Source organism: Tyto alba, unplaced genomic scaffold (assembly GCF_018691265.1).
Source record: "Tyto alba isolate M040663 unplaced genomic scaffold, T.alba_DEE_v4.0 Super-Scaffold_22, whole genome shotgun sequence".
NCBI classification, from domain to species: Eukaryota; Metazoa; Chordata; class Aves; order Strigiformes; family Tytonidae; genus Tyto; species Tyto alba.
The window spans coordinates 5,703,106-5,720,247 of NW_024881296.1; the positions used below are offsets into that span (position 1 = coordinate 5,703,106).

Here is a 17,142-nt window from a genome sequence, read left to right on the forward strand (position 1 = left end):
CCTGCGTTCAATCCGCTACCCAAACAATGGCTTTATTTAAACATATAGAGACATCGCTGCACAGAGATCCTTTAAAAACTGTTTTCGCCGTCCCCAGCCGTAGACAGAGCGACCACTTATTTGCTGGAAAGGGCTCCTCCCGCCCCCTCCTACTCCTGCCCTCCCTCCTCCCCCCGCCTCCCTTCCCCATATATTATTACTCTATGCCACTAACGTTAAAACAGCCCCACCGCGCTCCCTGCCCGAGCCGCGGGGCGGGAGGGAGCCTTTCCCTCGCCCCAGGCAGCCTCCAGCCGCCGCCCGGCTCCTCCGGCCAGGGCCCCGCCGCCCGGCGCTGTCTGTCCCCGGCGGGTGCTGAACCGCCGGGGCGGGAGCGGGGCCCGGAGCCCCCCCGGCCTCTCCCCGGCGCCCGGAGGCGAGGTGGGCGGCGAAGGGCGCCGCGGGGGGATGGGGGGAGCGGGCGGCCACCCCGCGCCGCCCGCCTGAGCCCGCCCGAGCCCCGCGCACAAAGCCGCGCCGCGGCCATGGAAGAGGAGCTGAAGTGCCCGGTGTGCGGCTCGCTCTTCCGGGAGCCCATCATCCTGCCCTGCTCGCACAATGTCTGCCTGCCCTGCGCCCGCACCATCGCCGTTCAGACCCCGGAGAGCGAGCAGCACCTGCCGCCCCTGCTCCACCCGCGGGGCCCTGCGCCGCCGCCCGCCGCCGCGGCGCCGGGGCCGGGGCCGGGGGCGACCGCGGGCTCCGCCGCCTGCCTGGACTCGGAGTGCGCGGCGGGCGGCGGCGGCGGCGGCGGCGGCGGCGGCGGCGGCGGCGGCGGCGGCGGCGGCGGCGGCGGCGGCGGCGGGGGGGACCACGCGGACAAGCTGAGCCTGCACAGCGAGACCGACAGCGGCTACGGCTCCTACACGCCCAGCCTGAAGTCCCCCAACGGCGTGCGGGTGCTGCCGCTGGTGCCGGCGCCCCCGGGAGCAGCGGCGGCGGCGGCTCCGCGGGGCACCGGCCCCGCCAGCTCCTCCCTCACCTGCCCGCAGTGCCACCGGAGCGCCTCGCTGGACCAGCGCGGCCTGCGCGGCTTCCAGCGCAACCGGTTGCTGGAGGCCATCGTGCAGCGCTACCAGCAGGGCCGCGCCGCCGCCGCCGCCAAGTGCCAGCTCTGCGACCGCAGCCCGCCCGAGCCGGCCGCGGTGCTGTGCGAGCAGTGCGAGGTGCTGTACTGCAGCGCCTGCCAGCTCCGCTGCCACCCGGCCCGCGGGCCCTTCGCCAAGCACCGCCTGGCGCCGCCGCCCGCACACCCGGGCGCCCCCGACGGCGGCGGCGGCGGCGGCGGGAAGGGGGCGGGCGGCGGCTGCAAGCTGCCGACGTGCGCCGAGCACGACCTGGAGAACTACAGCATGTACTGCGTGAGCTGCCGCAGCCCCGTCTGCTACCAGTGCCTGGAGGAGGGCAAGCACGGCAAGCACGAGGTGAAGGCCCTGGGCGCCATGTGGAAGCAGCACAAGGTGAGTCCCGCCGGCCGGCCGGAGCTGGGGCGATGCTCGGCCCTGGGGACCGTTCGTGCCGATGCCTTGACATCGCCTTGCAGTTTACAGGACGTGAGGCGACTTCACGTCCATCATCCTCCCGGCCTTTCTTCCCCTTGCCACAGAGCTCCCTGGCCCTTCCAGACAGCCCAGCGACGCCGCAGCCTCCGCTCAGGGTTAGAAGATCCACAGACTCCCTTCCACGTTGGCCTCACCTTAGCCAGCAAATCTCAGGCTCAACCAGCCCTCGGGCAGACACCTGGGACTGGCGAGCCCGTCTCACTAACTTGTTTGACTTCCACAGGATCCTTGGCCATCCCGTCCTCTTGTGGGTGGCCGCAGCTGCCTGTGAGGGGATGGGATGGTCAATTCCTTCCTTTCACCGCCTCCCTTTCAGCTGGGACTCAGTGCAAACTGCCACATCCATTTCCCACCGCATGTCAGTGAGGGAGAGTGGCCCAGGGCCACCCGGACGTTTTAGACAGGAAACCGTGATAAGGAGGGTCATGCGACATCACTGTCGTCTCCTGGGCCTCAGAGAGGTCTCCCCTCCCGTTCAGTTCCCAAGATGGCCAGGAGGAATGGCTGGAGGGACCTTCCTGACACAAAGATGATTAAGGAGTCGTAGGACAGATGGGGTCTAGGGACAAGTAAAGCTTTTTCTGATTCGTATAGTGCCACAGTTTGATTCGTGCTTCCCTGCAAGGTGAGCGCCTTAGCCCTCCCTGGAGGCCCCTGGGGAGACATCAGAGCCAGCCGCTTTGCCACACCGGGGGGTTGCTGAGGTCTGGGAGAGCTGCTGGGTCACTTGGCCATGCTGTCCTTGTTAAAAACAAGACTTTGCAACCCTCTGAATAAAGAGCAAGACATGACCTTAGAAGTTGAAAGAATGTATGAAGTTAGCTCTTTCTTGCTAAGACGGCGGACCCCGGAAAAATGATTAGTTAATACATATGAATGTACAGAGGGGACTTTAAATACCTGAGTGCTGAGAGCAGTCCTTTGGAGCTTCTCGCTGTACAGGGGGAAAGGACTTCCCCCACAGCTGTGCAAAGAGCTTTTGGCTAGCTCTGCTGGCCACAGGATTCCCTTCTCGCTCTCTGCTGCAGTCATCAGTAAAGGAAACACAGAGAGATCCTTTCAGACAGTGCAGGAGAAGACAAAATCAAAACTGGTCTCATCATCCCTCAGCCATAATGCGGTTGAGCACAAGCTAGGCTAAGACATTTGCCAAGGCAAAAAATGGACTTTTGATTTTAAGCTTCAGAAAAGATGCCCCTTGGGGTGATTGATCTGCATAGTTTGTCCATCTGAGAAAGACGAAACTTCTTCAGTACGTTTCAGTTTGAAAGCTCTGCCAGGGGCTCAGCCACCTCCTCCCTACCATGACGGGTATTTGTGCAGACTAGAAGTTCTCTTGGCCCAGAAGGAGCAGATTACAAACTTGAAGCTATTGCTGCTGATGTCAACGTCAGAATCCACTTCTGAGCAGAATTATTTTAATGAGCAAGGATGGAGTTCACTGTCCAAGTGTGTCTGAGAGTGAGAGAGACAAGTTTGTGCTGTATTATGGTGTACCTTGAGTTAACACTGTTGCCTTTTTGAACAATGTGATAAACTCTGGTGTAATCAAAGTTCAGTCAGTCATTTTCTCTCTTTCCTACTGTCAAATACTGTCAAAAGAATGAACAACACCCTGGTGGTTTGTATTTTTACTGCATTTTTTTCCCAGGACTAAAGTATCGCAGAATGTGATTTTTCACTTGATTTACAGCCTCAATCAGTGTGAAAATTCTAGTGAAAGAAACAAAATACTCAAATTTAACTAATGTGGGAACTCCAAAATTGTGCTCTTGTGAACATTATTTTTCCCAGAAGAAAGTGCTTGGCAGAAAGTAAATATAAGGGAACCATATAGCCAGACAGGCTAAATCATCAGCTCACATTCATTCAGATAAAATGTTTTGGAATTAGATACTTCTGCTTAGAAATAGTTCTCAGATACAGAAATTGCTACAAGTTTATCACCTGTAGTTACTTTGGCCAAACCGAAGATTACTTACCTTGAGTGGTATGCCAAATGTAATTCAAGTATTATGTGTTCTCTCCAGGTGCTCCAGGCGTAGCTGGTAGACGCAGCTGGAAGGGCTTGTCTGTAAGAGCTGTTAGCCAGTAAATTTGGCAGACGGACAGCTGTTCACCATCAGCTGATAAGCACCTGCTTATCCCCTTCTAAGGCCGGTGGCAGGTATTCTTGACCTAAGAAGGGCCGCCAGAGCCATTTCCCCACCTCTCAGGACCCAGTTTCATCCCGCAACAGTAAACTTCAAACATGTTTTCTACTGACTAGAGAACTGCTTTTCCAGAGGCCCTGCCCACCTTCCGCTTCAGGATCCATTTCCATTCCATTTCTGTATTAGCCTTTTGTTCAAACTGTTTGACTTCTCCTTTGTCTGGGCCTTATATAGTGATCGTGGCAAGTTACAGACTGTATCCATACAGTGCTGCAGACCATGCATTAAAATGTGCATTTACCTGCAGCTGTACTGCTGGGATGAAAGCTGTACTAGGCTGGTTGGCCGCTGTTAATGGTGCAGGTTCCCCATTGTGCTGCCGTATGCAACTTCTCCTATAGAGAAATTGAAAATGGTGTAAATTAACAACAGGGCCCCAGTGGTGTAAATCTGTCAAAATCCACTGACTTAGCTAGACTTTGTTATAGTCACTTGCATGAGAAGTGCATTTGGACCAGCAGTTTAAGGTTATTAAGTAAAACTGTGTGAGTCTTCTGCTGAAGTTAAGTTCTTTTATGTCTTCATAGCAAGAACAGCGACACCATTGTCGGATTTCAGTTGGTAAGCCTATGTCCTACCAATATGAGGAATGATGGTGAACAAATTTCAGCTCTGCCCCTTCTAAATTATTGTATATATGCATATATCTATATATGTCTCTATAAATGTCTATACCAAAACACAGATGGATAGGACTGTGAAGGGCAGGGAGTCAGGCGGTCAAAGGCAAGTGTTGGAGTCCAAATGCCTGCTTTTATTTGCTGGCCGAAAGAGTTGTGTTCCCAAAAACGTGTGGGCTCTTTCAGAATTCAGTGCCAGGACAAGCATATCTAATCAATAGTTAATCTGCTGCTAAAGAGAGTTGGAGGGAAAACAAGTTAAATGAGCATGAACTGTTCGGTTGGAAAAGGACGTGGGCATTATCTGGTTCATTTTCTAAGATCAAAGGAAGCATCGGTCTTCCATGCCTATCTGGGTTTAATTACTCACCCTTGTTATCTCCCTGTTCCTGTATTTGATTGAAGTAGAAACTTGGTATCCATCTCCAGCATCCACATCATTGGTTGCAAGACCAGGTACTAAAGTAAAGATAACTCCAGGTAGAGTATTGTTTGTCAGGAGTTATTAAGTCTTGCAGTCAATGGAGCTTGTAACATTTCTGTTTAACTTCCAGTAAATATTTCTGCATCATGAAGGATTGCTCTGAGTGTACAGGGCATTTTTTATGGCTTGGTTGGTTTACTGAGGGCTTAGTCACGTATCTCCATTTGGTTTTAATGGGAAGTGCATGACTAAACTCCACTGCTTTGTAAGGTATCTTTTACAAATGCTTGGAAAAACAAGGCTATTATCTCTAAGTGGGTTTCACAAACGGAGATCTGGTCTTTTCAGCTTCACGCTGCAGTTGCGTTAATGCAACCACAGGTTTTAATGAATGCAGCAATTCACTTACAAGCCCTCTGAACAACAGTGCTGTTGAGTTTCTGCTGCAGCTCTTCACGATGGGAGTGTGCCGGGAGCCAGGCAGGGCCTGGTGCTAATTGCCATGGGTACATATGCCAGGTTACAATTCGTCTGCAGTGATTAAGTTTTCTGTGGCTGCTATGATGCCTGCATATAGCTTTTGGTTCTTCTTGTCTGGTGAAATGCACTTTGAGATGATTTGAGAGCTAGGTCAGATGTTGGAACAGTGGAAGTTTTACTTTTGTTGGGACCAGACCATTGGTTTTGATTTGAAAGAAAGGAGCCCTTGCCTCCCTGGGACAATTTGATAGGGCAAGTCAGTGGCAGAGGATACCATGCTTTTGCCACCTATTTCTTTCTCGATTCCTCCTCAGCCGCTTGGTCATATATGCTGTTTCCACCTTGTCCTGCATCAGCTTGACAAACCAAAGGCTTGTGGATGGAGCAGAAAGTGCAATCAAAAAGGGTGGGCTTTAAACTGTGTCAGCCATGATCAGCCTGTGGAGAGCTGATCTGACGTCTTGATTGTCTGATCTGGCAGAAAATAGGGACCTTTTCAAGGACCTGGAGTTTGCATCTGTGACCGCAAGTAGCATTCATATCAAACATCATCGCTCTAAATTTTTGTTCAGTGACAAGGTTTTGTGTAAGAAAATACTAAGCATTCAAATATTGAGAAACACACAGAGTAATGTGTCTTCCTGTTACATTTGTTACAAATGAGTTATAGCAAAGCATATTTTATTTTCAAATTTAGCACTAATGTAATACCTACAAGTGGGCTAAAAGGAAAAACTTTGTGTGAACAGGAGGGAAAAAAAGGTAGGATGGCTTCTTTCTCTGAATTCAGTCCCAGCTCCCAGTCAGGGTTTGTATGCGCTTCCTGCAGAGCTGTCCGTGTGGAGTTTGGCAGTGCCTCTGCCTCGGAGCCGGGCTGTGGAGTGCCCACGGGGAGCTGACAGGGTCTGCTCTTTGCTGGCCTGCGCGAATGAGCAAGCGCATGGGGAGGATGAGTAGGAGATACGTAGGCAGGAGGTAAGCTCAAATCCTTGGGCAGCCTGAAGAAGTGAGCTGTGCCCTTTTTTGGGGATGTAGTAATTTACTTCCCTCCAGGAGCAAAAGGGAAGCAGAGAATGGGTGGTGACTTACTGAATTTCAATTAGGTCTGCTCTTAGAGGCTCATAACCTTTGTGCCTCCCAACATACAAGGCTCTGTCTCAAGGCACACTGTAGTCCTAAGGAAATAAGAGACGGCAACCTTCTGAAAGCCTGATGTTAGTGAAGAGACTCAGTCTTCCATTTCCTGATGTCAGTTGTCCTGTCCGTCTGGTGAGGATAATTAACTGGGCATTGGCAATCTGGAAGTTGTCAAGTCCGCCTGAGGAGAGTGACTAACCTGCAGGACACTCACGATGGGACCTGTCTGATCACTCTGTATTATATCTGCACAGAGAAGTAATGCTGGACCTGGGCTTGCCATGGGCTGACAAGCAGAGCAATACACTTTCTGTAATCCCAGCCAGACTTCCAGAGGAGCTGCGCCAGGGCTGCTCCGGTCAGACCACGGTGGTTCCGTGTCTGCCGGGGGCAGAACTGACGTTTCCTTCCCATCCTGGAAGTCCATCAAAAGGCCTCTGGTTTGCTTTAGAGATCTCAGGTGCCAGCTGAGGAAAGGGGAGGTTAAATCTTCAGTGTGATCTTACAACAGACATATTCCATAGGTCTCACCAGTCAAAAGCTAGAGGAAGGGGTTTTTCGAACTTTTCCAGAAATAGTCACTCTTTTATTGGGTTGGAGCATGGGAAACTAGAGCCCCGAAGGGACATTACTATGAAGTCTGAAAATGCAGACTTGTCTTTGAAGTCCTAGTGTATCTCAGGTTTAGTAGGATTTACCACATTTATAAAGAATTCAGGCTTTGATGAAAAAAAAGTGCCATTTTGGAAAGCACTTGGGGATTTTTCAGCATGACAGATGCTACTGTGTAAGTGTAAGACAATTATCTCCTTATATATATGGGTAGCTGTCTTATAAAAAGATATTTTGACTTACCAAGTCACTGCAATGAAGTGGAATGTGCAGACACAATACTTCACTTCCCCCACATGCATATTTCACCTTTATTAAATCTTATTACAATTAAAGTCTTAACTGTTCTTTTCTAGCACAAACACTCTGTACGTGTAAGAATACATGCGACAGCAAGTAAGCCTTTTAGCACATTATTAATCATCAAACCCAAGGATTAGTAAGAAACACATTTGCATTTTATCTCTTAACTTTTCTTTTTTTTTTTTTTTCCTCCGTTTTTTTTCTTGCAGGCACAGCTGTCTCAGGCTTTAAATGGTGTTTCAGATAAAGCAAAGGAAGCTAAAGAATTTTTGGTTCAGCTGAAAAATTTACTGCAGCAGATCCAGGTAACTGTAGAATATTAGCAGTTTTGATAATACAGTAATCAATAGAACTGAGTGAATAATTTATTTGAGGACTTTGTCTCCTGTGCTGTTCTAATCTTTCCTGGAATCATCTAACCTTTCTTGAACGGATTTGCTAGGCAAAATTATTCATCCAATAATGCCTTCAAGCCCCTCTTAGTTTCTAGGTTGTTATCTGTTTATTGCAAGAAGCTGATACTCAACACTGGACATCTGAGCTGTGTTGATTAGTATTTGATTGAATCCATCAGTCATGCTTCTGGGCTCCTTCCTGACTGCAATTGCTTGAATTGGGCATTTAGGATAAGTTCTTATTTTAACACATTCAAAATTTACTATTTGTTTTTCATCTTACATTTTCTAAAAATGTACTCGTTTCTGGATAAAATCCAGTCAACCTGTTTATTAGAGTATTTGTAGGAAGTCAAAAAAAAGAAGCAGCAGCAAATGCTGCTAAATCAATGTGGTCATTTATTGAAGCAGAAGATATTTTCGTGCCTGTAATTGTCTAGCTTTAATAGTCAGAAAAGGGCTCATGGTGAGTCCAGTAATTGAGGGACACAAACCCAAAATGAAACAAGTCCTATTTTCAACCAAATTTAGGCTCGCCAGTGCTGGGGGTCGGGTGATCCTCACGGTCCTTCTTACCCTGCAGAGCGTGGCTGGAAATGTGCCGCGGTACTTTGAGCTGCACAGTGCCCAGGAGGAGACGCTTGTTACCTGCAGCCTGCGGTGCTCTGCGGCGGTGGGTCTTCTGTGGAATATGCATTATCTGCTCCATGGTATGCCCACTCTGCTGCTTGCTGATCTTCCATCAACAATCAAATCCTGTGCCTGTTAGTAACAGAAAGCCAAAGCAGAAGTTCAAAAATCTGTATTTAGTTTAGAATGTAATCATTAAAATATTCCACTTAACACTCCAGATGATGAATTCATACCACAAATGCTGCAAAGCTCTCAGGCAGCATAGCTACCCACCCTCAGTCTTCTGTGGCCATGTGGGGAAGCAAACAAACCGAGACAGAAACTGGTAAAACAAGTCACATCTAAGTGAAAGAAATCAGTGTGAAGGCCCCGACTGGCACCTGTCACATGCCATGTTTTGGACACAGTGTGAGGTTTCTCTCAGCTACCTTTACCTATTTAAAAGTCATGCAGCTCATCTAACCTAGTCATTTAGGCTTCTTTTATTCTTTCTTTCTTTCAAGGAGAAGGACAGGCACCTCTAGAGAGCAGTTCTTCTTACAGGTATGAACAGCTATTTTAGGATGGGATAACTCATCCAAAACAGTAATCTGTCACCAATCTTTTCTTGAGTCACCTAGATCCATTAAAAATGTATTTTTCCCTCCTGAAACGTAAAGGTGGCCTATTACAACTATTTATGACTATGCTGTAAAATCCTTCAATCTGTTTTAATAAAATGACTGACAAATTACTCTGCATAAGGGAGCTGCTACAATTAGATTGCAAGACCAAACCATTTATTTAATGCTGCTCATTGCCTAAAATTCTAGAGGAGAACTCAGAAGAGGAAACTGTATCCAGCAGCTCACCCTCTAACATTTAGGCATATCTGGATCCGACCCTGACGTGTTGAGCCAGTCTCCATTCTGAGTCTGAGTGAAGACATCAAATTTCAGCAAACCAAAACATCAGGGCTAATCAGCTGCGTATGTATTCCTAAGTGAAACAAGGCTGGGGCACAGCTCTGAGACCATCACCCGCACACTTTAACCACTAATGAGCTCCCACGCATGGTTTTCTCCCATTACAAACTGCTCTTCCCGGGTGATGCTCAAGCAGCATTTGATGATAGCACATACCAAGGAATATTCCTGGTAGGCAGGTTTGGTACAGCCATGCTGTTTGAGGGGAAAGGGTTTAGATGTGTCATGAGCTGCTCTGTGCCGTTTGGCAGATGGACCAAAAAAACAGTTCTTGGACTGTTACTTGGGAGGGGAGTAGATGTAGCCTTCATACGTAGATTTACACCCAGAACCATATATCTCTGAGCAGGTTATTTCTAATAGAAGGCTTACGATGGTTGCCACGCACACATGCAGATATTTACCCCTCAGCAAAAATGTCTTTAACATGTATGTTTACACAAAGGAATGAGCAATATGTACATTTTATTATCCTGTCTCAATACACAACAGACCAGACAGCCATTTGCATTCTTCCTCTCCTTTCTGAGTTTGCCAGAGCTACCAGGAGCTATGCTTTTATCTTGCCTGGAGCAGTTTGCAAATTCATAATCTACTTTTCTTTGCTCTGTTTTGCAGATCTGTTGTTTCCCCTAGTTTTTTCCTTCCCTTCTCCTTTCTGAGGTCACTTTTAAATCTCTTGGTCTCTTCTTTTCAGAAACTGCCTGTTCCTCATTGCCCCTGTTGCTTCCTTGCTCCTCCTTGTTGCTGTCATTATCTGATTTTCATATTTTCCCATCTGCTGTATCAATTTCATCCTTTCTCACTTGAAAGAGGCATATCGCCAAACACCCTGTTTGATGTGCGAACAGCAAATGAGGAGATAAACGATGCACTACAGCGATTGACTGATTCAGAATCTGTACACAAACCAGTACTTCAAGAGTAGCTGGATGGAAATGGGCTCAAGGGGGAGTCGGGTGTGATACAAGCCGAGGAGGGAGAGAGGCCAAACAGGAAGAGTCTAAGACAAACCTGTGAACAGTAACTGAGCTGTCTGGTGTCTCCCTCCCGACCCTTCTTGCTGGCAGGTCTAGGACTGCGGCGGGGGCGTCTCAGGGAAGAGTGACCCTGAATCTCTCAGCTGGGGAACGGGATGCATGGATTGCAGTGAGGGAAGGAAATGCAGTGCTGAAAATTTTGCTCTCAAAAGAATGAAGACAAAACAAATGAACAGAAAAGAAGAGAAAAACATAAACAAAAGAGCTAAGGGATAGTAATGAGTTAGGGGTGTGGGATGTCTTACCACAGAGATGCTTCTCCTTCAGCACCTGTTTAAAATCTTTTCACATTTAATGCTGCTTTTTTTTTTTTTTTTTTTTTTTTCATTTGTGTATCTGGGAGGAAAGCTGATAGGACAACGAAAGAGGAGCTTGAAATCTTTCTTCTTCTAGTCTCACGAGCGGAGGAAGCGAGGGACAGCCTCCCTTTGAGTGAGTGCTGCAGCATCAGTTCCATGCCCAGAGAAAGCCATCCCCAGGAGGAGGGGCAGCTCAGGACCTTGTAGTACCATCTACTCAGATTTCTACTGCTGCATGGTACTCTGTGGTAGCATGGTTTGTTCCCCATTGAGAGCACAGGGGTTTATGTAATGGTATGTGATACCAGGCCCTACTCAAGGCTCAGGGTTGTATACCTTAGATGCTGGCCTCTGCGTAGCAGGGAGGTTTATCACAATGTGAATAAAAAACTGTCATGCATTTTTTTGTTGTTGTTTTTTTAAAGCTAATCAAATACCTGTCTCCACTGCCAAGGGCTAGCTATTTTTACAAAAGGACTTGAAGCAATACAGAAATCTCAGGGCTGTGTACCTGATTAATTTCCTTGTAATAAGCCTGTAGACCAGATTCAGGTCCATAATTCTGTTCTAATTGCCATGGTGTAGAGCCAGTGATTTCAAAGTTGCTGCAGTGTGATAATTAAAACAGAATGGGACAGAATCCTCTTATGTATATGTATGCACCATGTATGTTAGGTTTAGCTTTTACATTATGTTGTACTACATCTAGTCGTCTGGAAAGTGCCAGTAAATCAAGGTTTTAAATAAGCCCATTTGTGGCATAGCGTCTTAGTGTTCGTTTTATAGCATGCAGCTATTACTAGTACAGCTATAATGAAATCAGAAAGGCTACAGAAATGCCGAAGTCTTGAAAAGAATTCTTTTCTGAATAGAAAAACAGGTAAGAATGAGCAATAGCTTAACGCGTAAAACATGCTTTCTTTGATGAGTATGACTCTCACCTTCTTCTAGGAGAACGGGTTGGATTACGAAGCCTGTCTTGTCGCTCAGTGTGATGCCTTGGTTGATGCGTTAACGCGACAAAAGGCAAAACTGCTCACAAAGGTGACCAAAGAACGTGAGCACAAGCTGAAGGTGAGCACAACTCTTATCAGCTGAGCATGGCTGCCGATACCTGCTGTTACTGTGCATTTTGTCAAGTCCCCAGCCCTTTACACCATGCAAATTCCTAGTGACCAAATCCTAAAGTCGTTTAGCAGGTTCCAGTTCAGCAGTTTAGTGGAGCTGTGCGTATAGACTTAAAATGAGGCATATACTTCAGCAGTTTGTTGAATGAGGCCATCAGTCTTTCTTTATCTGATGGTTTGAGGCTATCTTTTGAGAGGTGAAACCGGTGTGTGGTTTAGATTCTGGAACCTTCTGTCCAAGTAAAATGTTAGGATTTTGGTGTCTCTTCAAACCTTAGAAATTCAGGCAAGCCACCTCCAGAAATCCATGTACCACTCAAAAGATATTAAAGAAATGCAGTAAAGGAGGGTTGGGAGAAGAAAGCTATAAATGGTTGAACAAAGTGGCAGTCAAGAAATGTTTAAATAGGCACATTTCTTGAAATGTTGAATTGCATATGTGATTGTGAGGTATTATAGTGCCAGTATCATTAATAGTATCTAAGACAAGGAAAAATTGAAGTGAAATATCTAACATGGTAAACAACTAATAAACTCTACCTGAGATCAGCATTTAAAAATCCCCGTAGTTTACCAAGAACCAGCACTTAGGACACACTGCTAACATCACAGCTAATCTGGGAGTTTATTCCTGTTAGGCTGTTGTACTTCAGGAGTTGTGCTATTGAACACCGTGCTATTAGGCCTACTCTACAGCTATGTGGCAGCAGAATTAAGTCCAAAATCTGGAAAAACGAGATGCAGCCTTTTTATTTCTTAATCCCAGCAATATTTTCTTAAGCAGAGCAGGATCCTTGGTGCATTGTGAAGAGAATGGTAGAGCATAATCTGCAGGAAACCACTCCTGCAGTTATCCTCTATATTATTTGCTTTTTAAGTGAACACTTTTTTAAAAGCTCAGTTTTTAGTGAAAGTGTGATTGTAAATGTGAATAGTGCAAATGCAGAAACATATTCTGTGCTCTTTCTGCCTTGAGCAAGCCTGATCTTTGAGCAATTAATCTGCTCTGAAAATTGAGATTCCCTGTGTACATTTTGCCAAGCTAATTATCGGTATTTACAATACAGAGCAAGTGAGTGTAGCTGATGGAGATATGGCAATGGACATATGGCAGCTAAATTAAGCATAGCTTTAACACACTCTTACATTTGTTGTTTCTTCTGAAATAGTTTTGTACAATTCATGGTAAGATGAGGCAGTCACCAGAACTCTATTGATGCTTATTTTCCAGGTTGTTTGGGACCAGATAAATCACTGTACACTGAAGCTACGCCAGTCAACAGGGCTCATGGAGTACTGCCTAGAAGTTATCAAAGAAAATGATCCCTCTGGGTTTTTACAGGTATTTTTCTTTCCAGTGTTCTGGAGAATAAAAAGAAAAGACATTAAAGTTAAATTTTGCCCAATTAGTTCTATGATTTTAAAAAATTATTTTATTTTGCCCTGTTCATTATGTTGTCCTATTAATTGCCTAAGAAGAAAGGCACATCAAACAAAACAATCTGCATATGGCTGTCAGCTGAACAGGGCACACTGCACACATGAATGCATGAGCGTCACAGGGCTGTCGCAGCATCCCTAAAATACAGGATGAGAATTAGCGAACTTAAACCTATTAGCACTTCAGATTGATTGCTACTGTCACGTCTGGTCTCAAGCAAGAGTGGGGAATATGTGGCGTACGTTAATCTCAAGACTACACAGATTTTAGCAGGCTGTGGTTGGATACTGCATGACAAATAAAACCTTTAGGTCTTATCTCCATGCTAGCTAGATACATGCTTTGTTTTCATTTCAGTTTACTTTTCCTGTAACCTTTGTGGCTTCATTCCTTGCAGTCACCTTTTATAAAAACATACTTCTGTTTTTACCTTTTCCTGGTTTATCTCATGGTGCTTTCAAGGCAACCAGCAAACACTGAGGCACTGCGTTACTTAGAGCAACTACTCCTGCAGCCAGGACATTGAAACACAGCTGAGGGATCCAGCATCCCAGTAAGTGACTCTGAGGTTGTAAGAAGGCTATGAGATGCTCCTCCACTTACTGCACAGACTGATTAGGAGCTGTTGATGCAGGGGCTCAGGCAGGAATGTCTTCCAGTAACAGTAATGAGGAAAGGTACCTGAACTCCTGCAATAAAGAAAAACTCTCTTTGAACCATCCAGAAGAAAATTCTGCCCCTTGTGATTTACATGAAGCTTACCGGGAGGGACTCCAGATATCCAAATGGCAGCTTCACTGAACTCTTGGACAGTTGAGTTCATTGATTTTGACAGAGCCAGAATTTCACTTCCAGAAGAGTCCACTGCGGTCATTTTAGTCTGATTTTTGGCCTAATTGTCTGTGGGCTGATCTAGAGCAAAAATTTAAAATTTAAATTAAGTTTTGATGTAATCATAGAAAATCCATCAATACTTCGAAAATCTGACAATTTAGCACCCTCACTGTGAGAAATATACACCTTCCTTCCCATTTGACTTCTTTTATTCTTTTCACCTTGCATCCACTGAATCATCTCTGTTGAAGGGAGAGACCCTCTAACATTTAAGCCTCTCTTTGTGCAACTTTTTTAAACAGGAGAGCAAAACTAGCCTGATGCAGATCAGAGAACAGAGTGCAGAATTATATGTGGCATTCAGAGGCATGATACATAACATAACAGGCTTGCAATTTTTACTTTCCTACCCTGAGATGAGATTTGTTTTGAAAAGACAAGATGAAAGGATACAACGTAAATGGACCTCACCCCAAAATGACCAGATCCCATCTCAGCTGTTGTGCTGTCGCATTCCTGCTTTCTTTGCTGGATCTCACAGGCATTCTGTCATTTTCAGTGTGTGCATCTGCCACTTCATTATAAGCCTGATACTCTCTTTCAGATTTCGGATGCTTTAATCAAGCGTGTTCAGGTATCTCAGGAACAGTGGGTCAAAGGAGCCTTGGAGCCAAAAGTGTCTGCTGAATTTGACTTGACTCTGGATAGTGAACCTTTACTGCAGTCGATTCACCAGCTGGATTTTATTCAGATGAAATGTAGGGGTGAGCTTTTATGATTTTCTTTTTTCTGTTTTTTCATGCATGTGTTGAAACAGCGCTGGGATGGACAGGGGAACGGAGGGAGGAAAGAGGGATGACTTGAAATTGCTGAATAGTTCTAAAAGTTTTTCAGGCAAATTCAGATTACTGGGTGTTTCCTGGAAAAGTGTGATCACCTCACATGCAGTGACCTGAACAAACTCAGGCAGAGATACCAGGTGCAGTTAAATATTTGAAAGGATACATTCTTCAGAGTAGGTCTATCTGTCAGCTTTGAAGATTAAAAATGCATTAGCTGCATGAAACTTTATGCCACTTTATAGCATTCCTAGATTTAACATGGTTAATACAAAATACCAATTACCCCTATCTTGTCAAGAACAGCTGAAGTAGAAAATAAATCTTCCTCCACACACACCTATGCTTCAATAGGGAAAAAACGCACAACCTTTTGACTAATATCTGGACTGTGCTGCGAAGAGTGCCTAGCTTAAAAAAAAATCATGAGGCAGAGATTCACAAGGGGAAAGGAGCTCCACAGCTATACTCTTTCTTGTTCCTGAGTATCTGAATGATTCCGAGGGACACACTAAAGGGAAAGGAGGGTAAAAAAAGTATTTAAAAGGAGAAGCTGATGAACAGTAGTTGCCATTGGCAAAAAAAAATAAATTAGCATCATGCGCTTGTAATGAGCTTGGTTTATATGGAGCAGGATGAGAACTGCATCAGAATTAGATAGATCCATAGACTGGCTAAATTTGAAGGCCATTGTGGTCCCTGGGAATGATGCCATTAGCTTCCCTCCCTTGTGATTCAAGCCTTAATTATACATGTGGGTGACAGGGTAGAGGCTGCCAGAAGTCAGTGAATGAGTTAAGGATAATTGTGTCGTGATGTCGGATGTGCTTTTTTTTTGGACTCCAAGCAAGCATAAAGATTTCTGTTCAGTTTATCTGTTCTTTCTGAGCCTAATTCTGAATCTAAGAGACCCAAGATGAAGTAATTAGGATGGATAATTTGGCAGATAAATGTGTGGAGAAACAATGGATAAACAGTTAAAGGCCAGAGTCAGCTCACTAGGAATGGTTAGCATCTTGGCATAATCGGGCTGTGTTAAAGTCACTGAAAAAACACCTGTGAACTGCTTATTAGAAATGTTGACAGCCAGGAAAGCAGAACCAAGAGAGAAACAGTATCACTGAAAAAACTTCCCCAAATACTGTCTGTACTTGTCTTTTTATATCAGTTGATATTTAATGCTGGCCATATTTATTGTTAAATATATTTAATACTAAACTTCCACCACTCTCCTTCCCAAACATATAAAAAATTTAGTTAAATCATCCACTTAGATTGCTAATTAACCACAGGTCACCTGAGGTGAGAGCAGTTTAGGTGTTTGGCTTTTGAACATCCATCTGGCTTTAAGCTTGAAGACTTACAAGACTTTAATTGAGACAGATTCACTGGAGCTTTATGAAAGATAGTCCTGTGTGCTACACTCTCATCTATCATGCAATCACGGTGAAGCTCTGGTACTGAGCTAGAGCTCACCACAGCCTGAGGAGCAGAGAAAAGGACAGGACCACTTCTGCCCAAACCTGTGCAGAGCGTACAAACACCCTTGGGCTTTGCTCCCCAGAGGCACCTTAACAGTTAGCCCTCAGGAAGGGCTCTTCCTTGAGCTGTCTTAGCCTTGACCGGGGACTGCTTGTTGCATGTCCCATCAGGTTGGCTAGCACAGCTGGCATGACCATGTACACACCATGCGAGGAATGGTGGAAATGGCGTTAACTTGGCCACTGTTCCTGAAGGTGCATAAGGGGTGGCATTATTCCCCCTCGTGCTGCTGTGTGCCCATGCAGAACAAGCCACTAACTGGTCCCAAGCTAATATTCACGAAGAAAAATCTATGTATCTCTTCACATCTGCTCCTCTTTCTCCAGTCCTGCCTACCCCAGTGCACCATCAAGTCATCAATCTTTGCCAAATGTCAGTATTGAGGGGAGTGTTATTAAGTCGCTATACTGGTTGATCTGAGAAGCATAGATGCATTAAAGTCATCAGAGACGATCTTTAAAGAGAGTTTTGGGGAAACCTAGGAGAAAAGGGCCAGCATGACTTTTCCAACTGCAAGTTGTTTTGTTCCAAAAGCTTTGCTATATAAGGGCTGTACTGTTGTTATCGATGCTTAGTGCATGACTGGATTTCTATATTTTTTTTCAAACTCTGGCCTCATTCAACCTTGATGAGCTTG

The 17,142-nt window shown here is 45.7% G+C and overlaps 1 protein-coding gene across 5 annotated transcripts in view; it reads left to right on the forward strand.

The window, feature by feature from the left end:
- Window positions 1–266: 266 nt before the first annotated feature.
- The window catches only part of TRIM67 (tripartite motif containing 67), a 33,344-nt gene continuing 16,468 nt past the window's right edge, over window positions 267–17,142 (forward strand). For 2 of the 5 annotated variants that reach the window (XM_009975915.3, XM_042796112.1), the window contains exons 1-5: window positions 267–1,499; window positions 7,600–7,695; window positions 11,674–11,796; window positions 13,081–13,191; window positions 14,729–14,888. In XM_009975915.3, the coding sequence (XP_009974217.3) occupies window positions 525–1,499; window positions 7,600–7,695; window positions 11,674–11,796; window positions 13,081–13,191; window positions 14,729–14,888 (1,465 nt within the window). In that variant the 5' untranslated portion in view covers window positions 267–524. The remainder of the gene's footprint in view (window positions 1,500–7,599; window positions 7,696–11,673; window positions 11,797–13,080; window positions 13,192–14,728; window positions 14,889–17,142) is intronic. The other 3 variants (XM_032985409.2, XM_042796110.1, XM_042796111.1) reach the window with 2 other exon arrangements.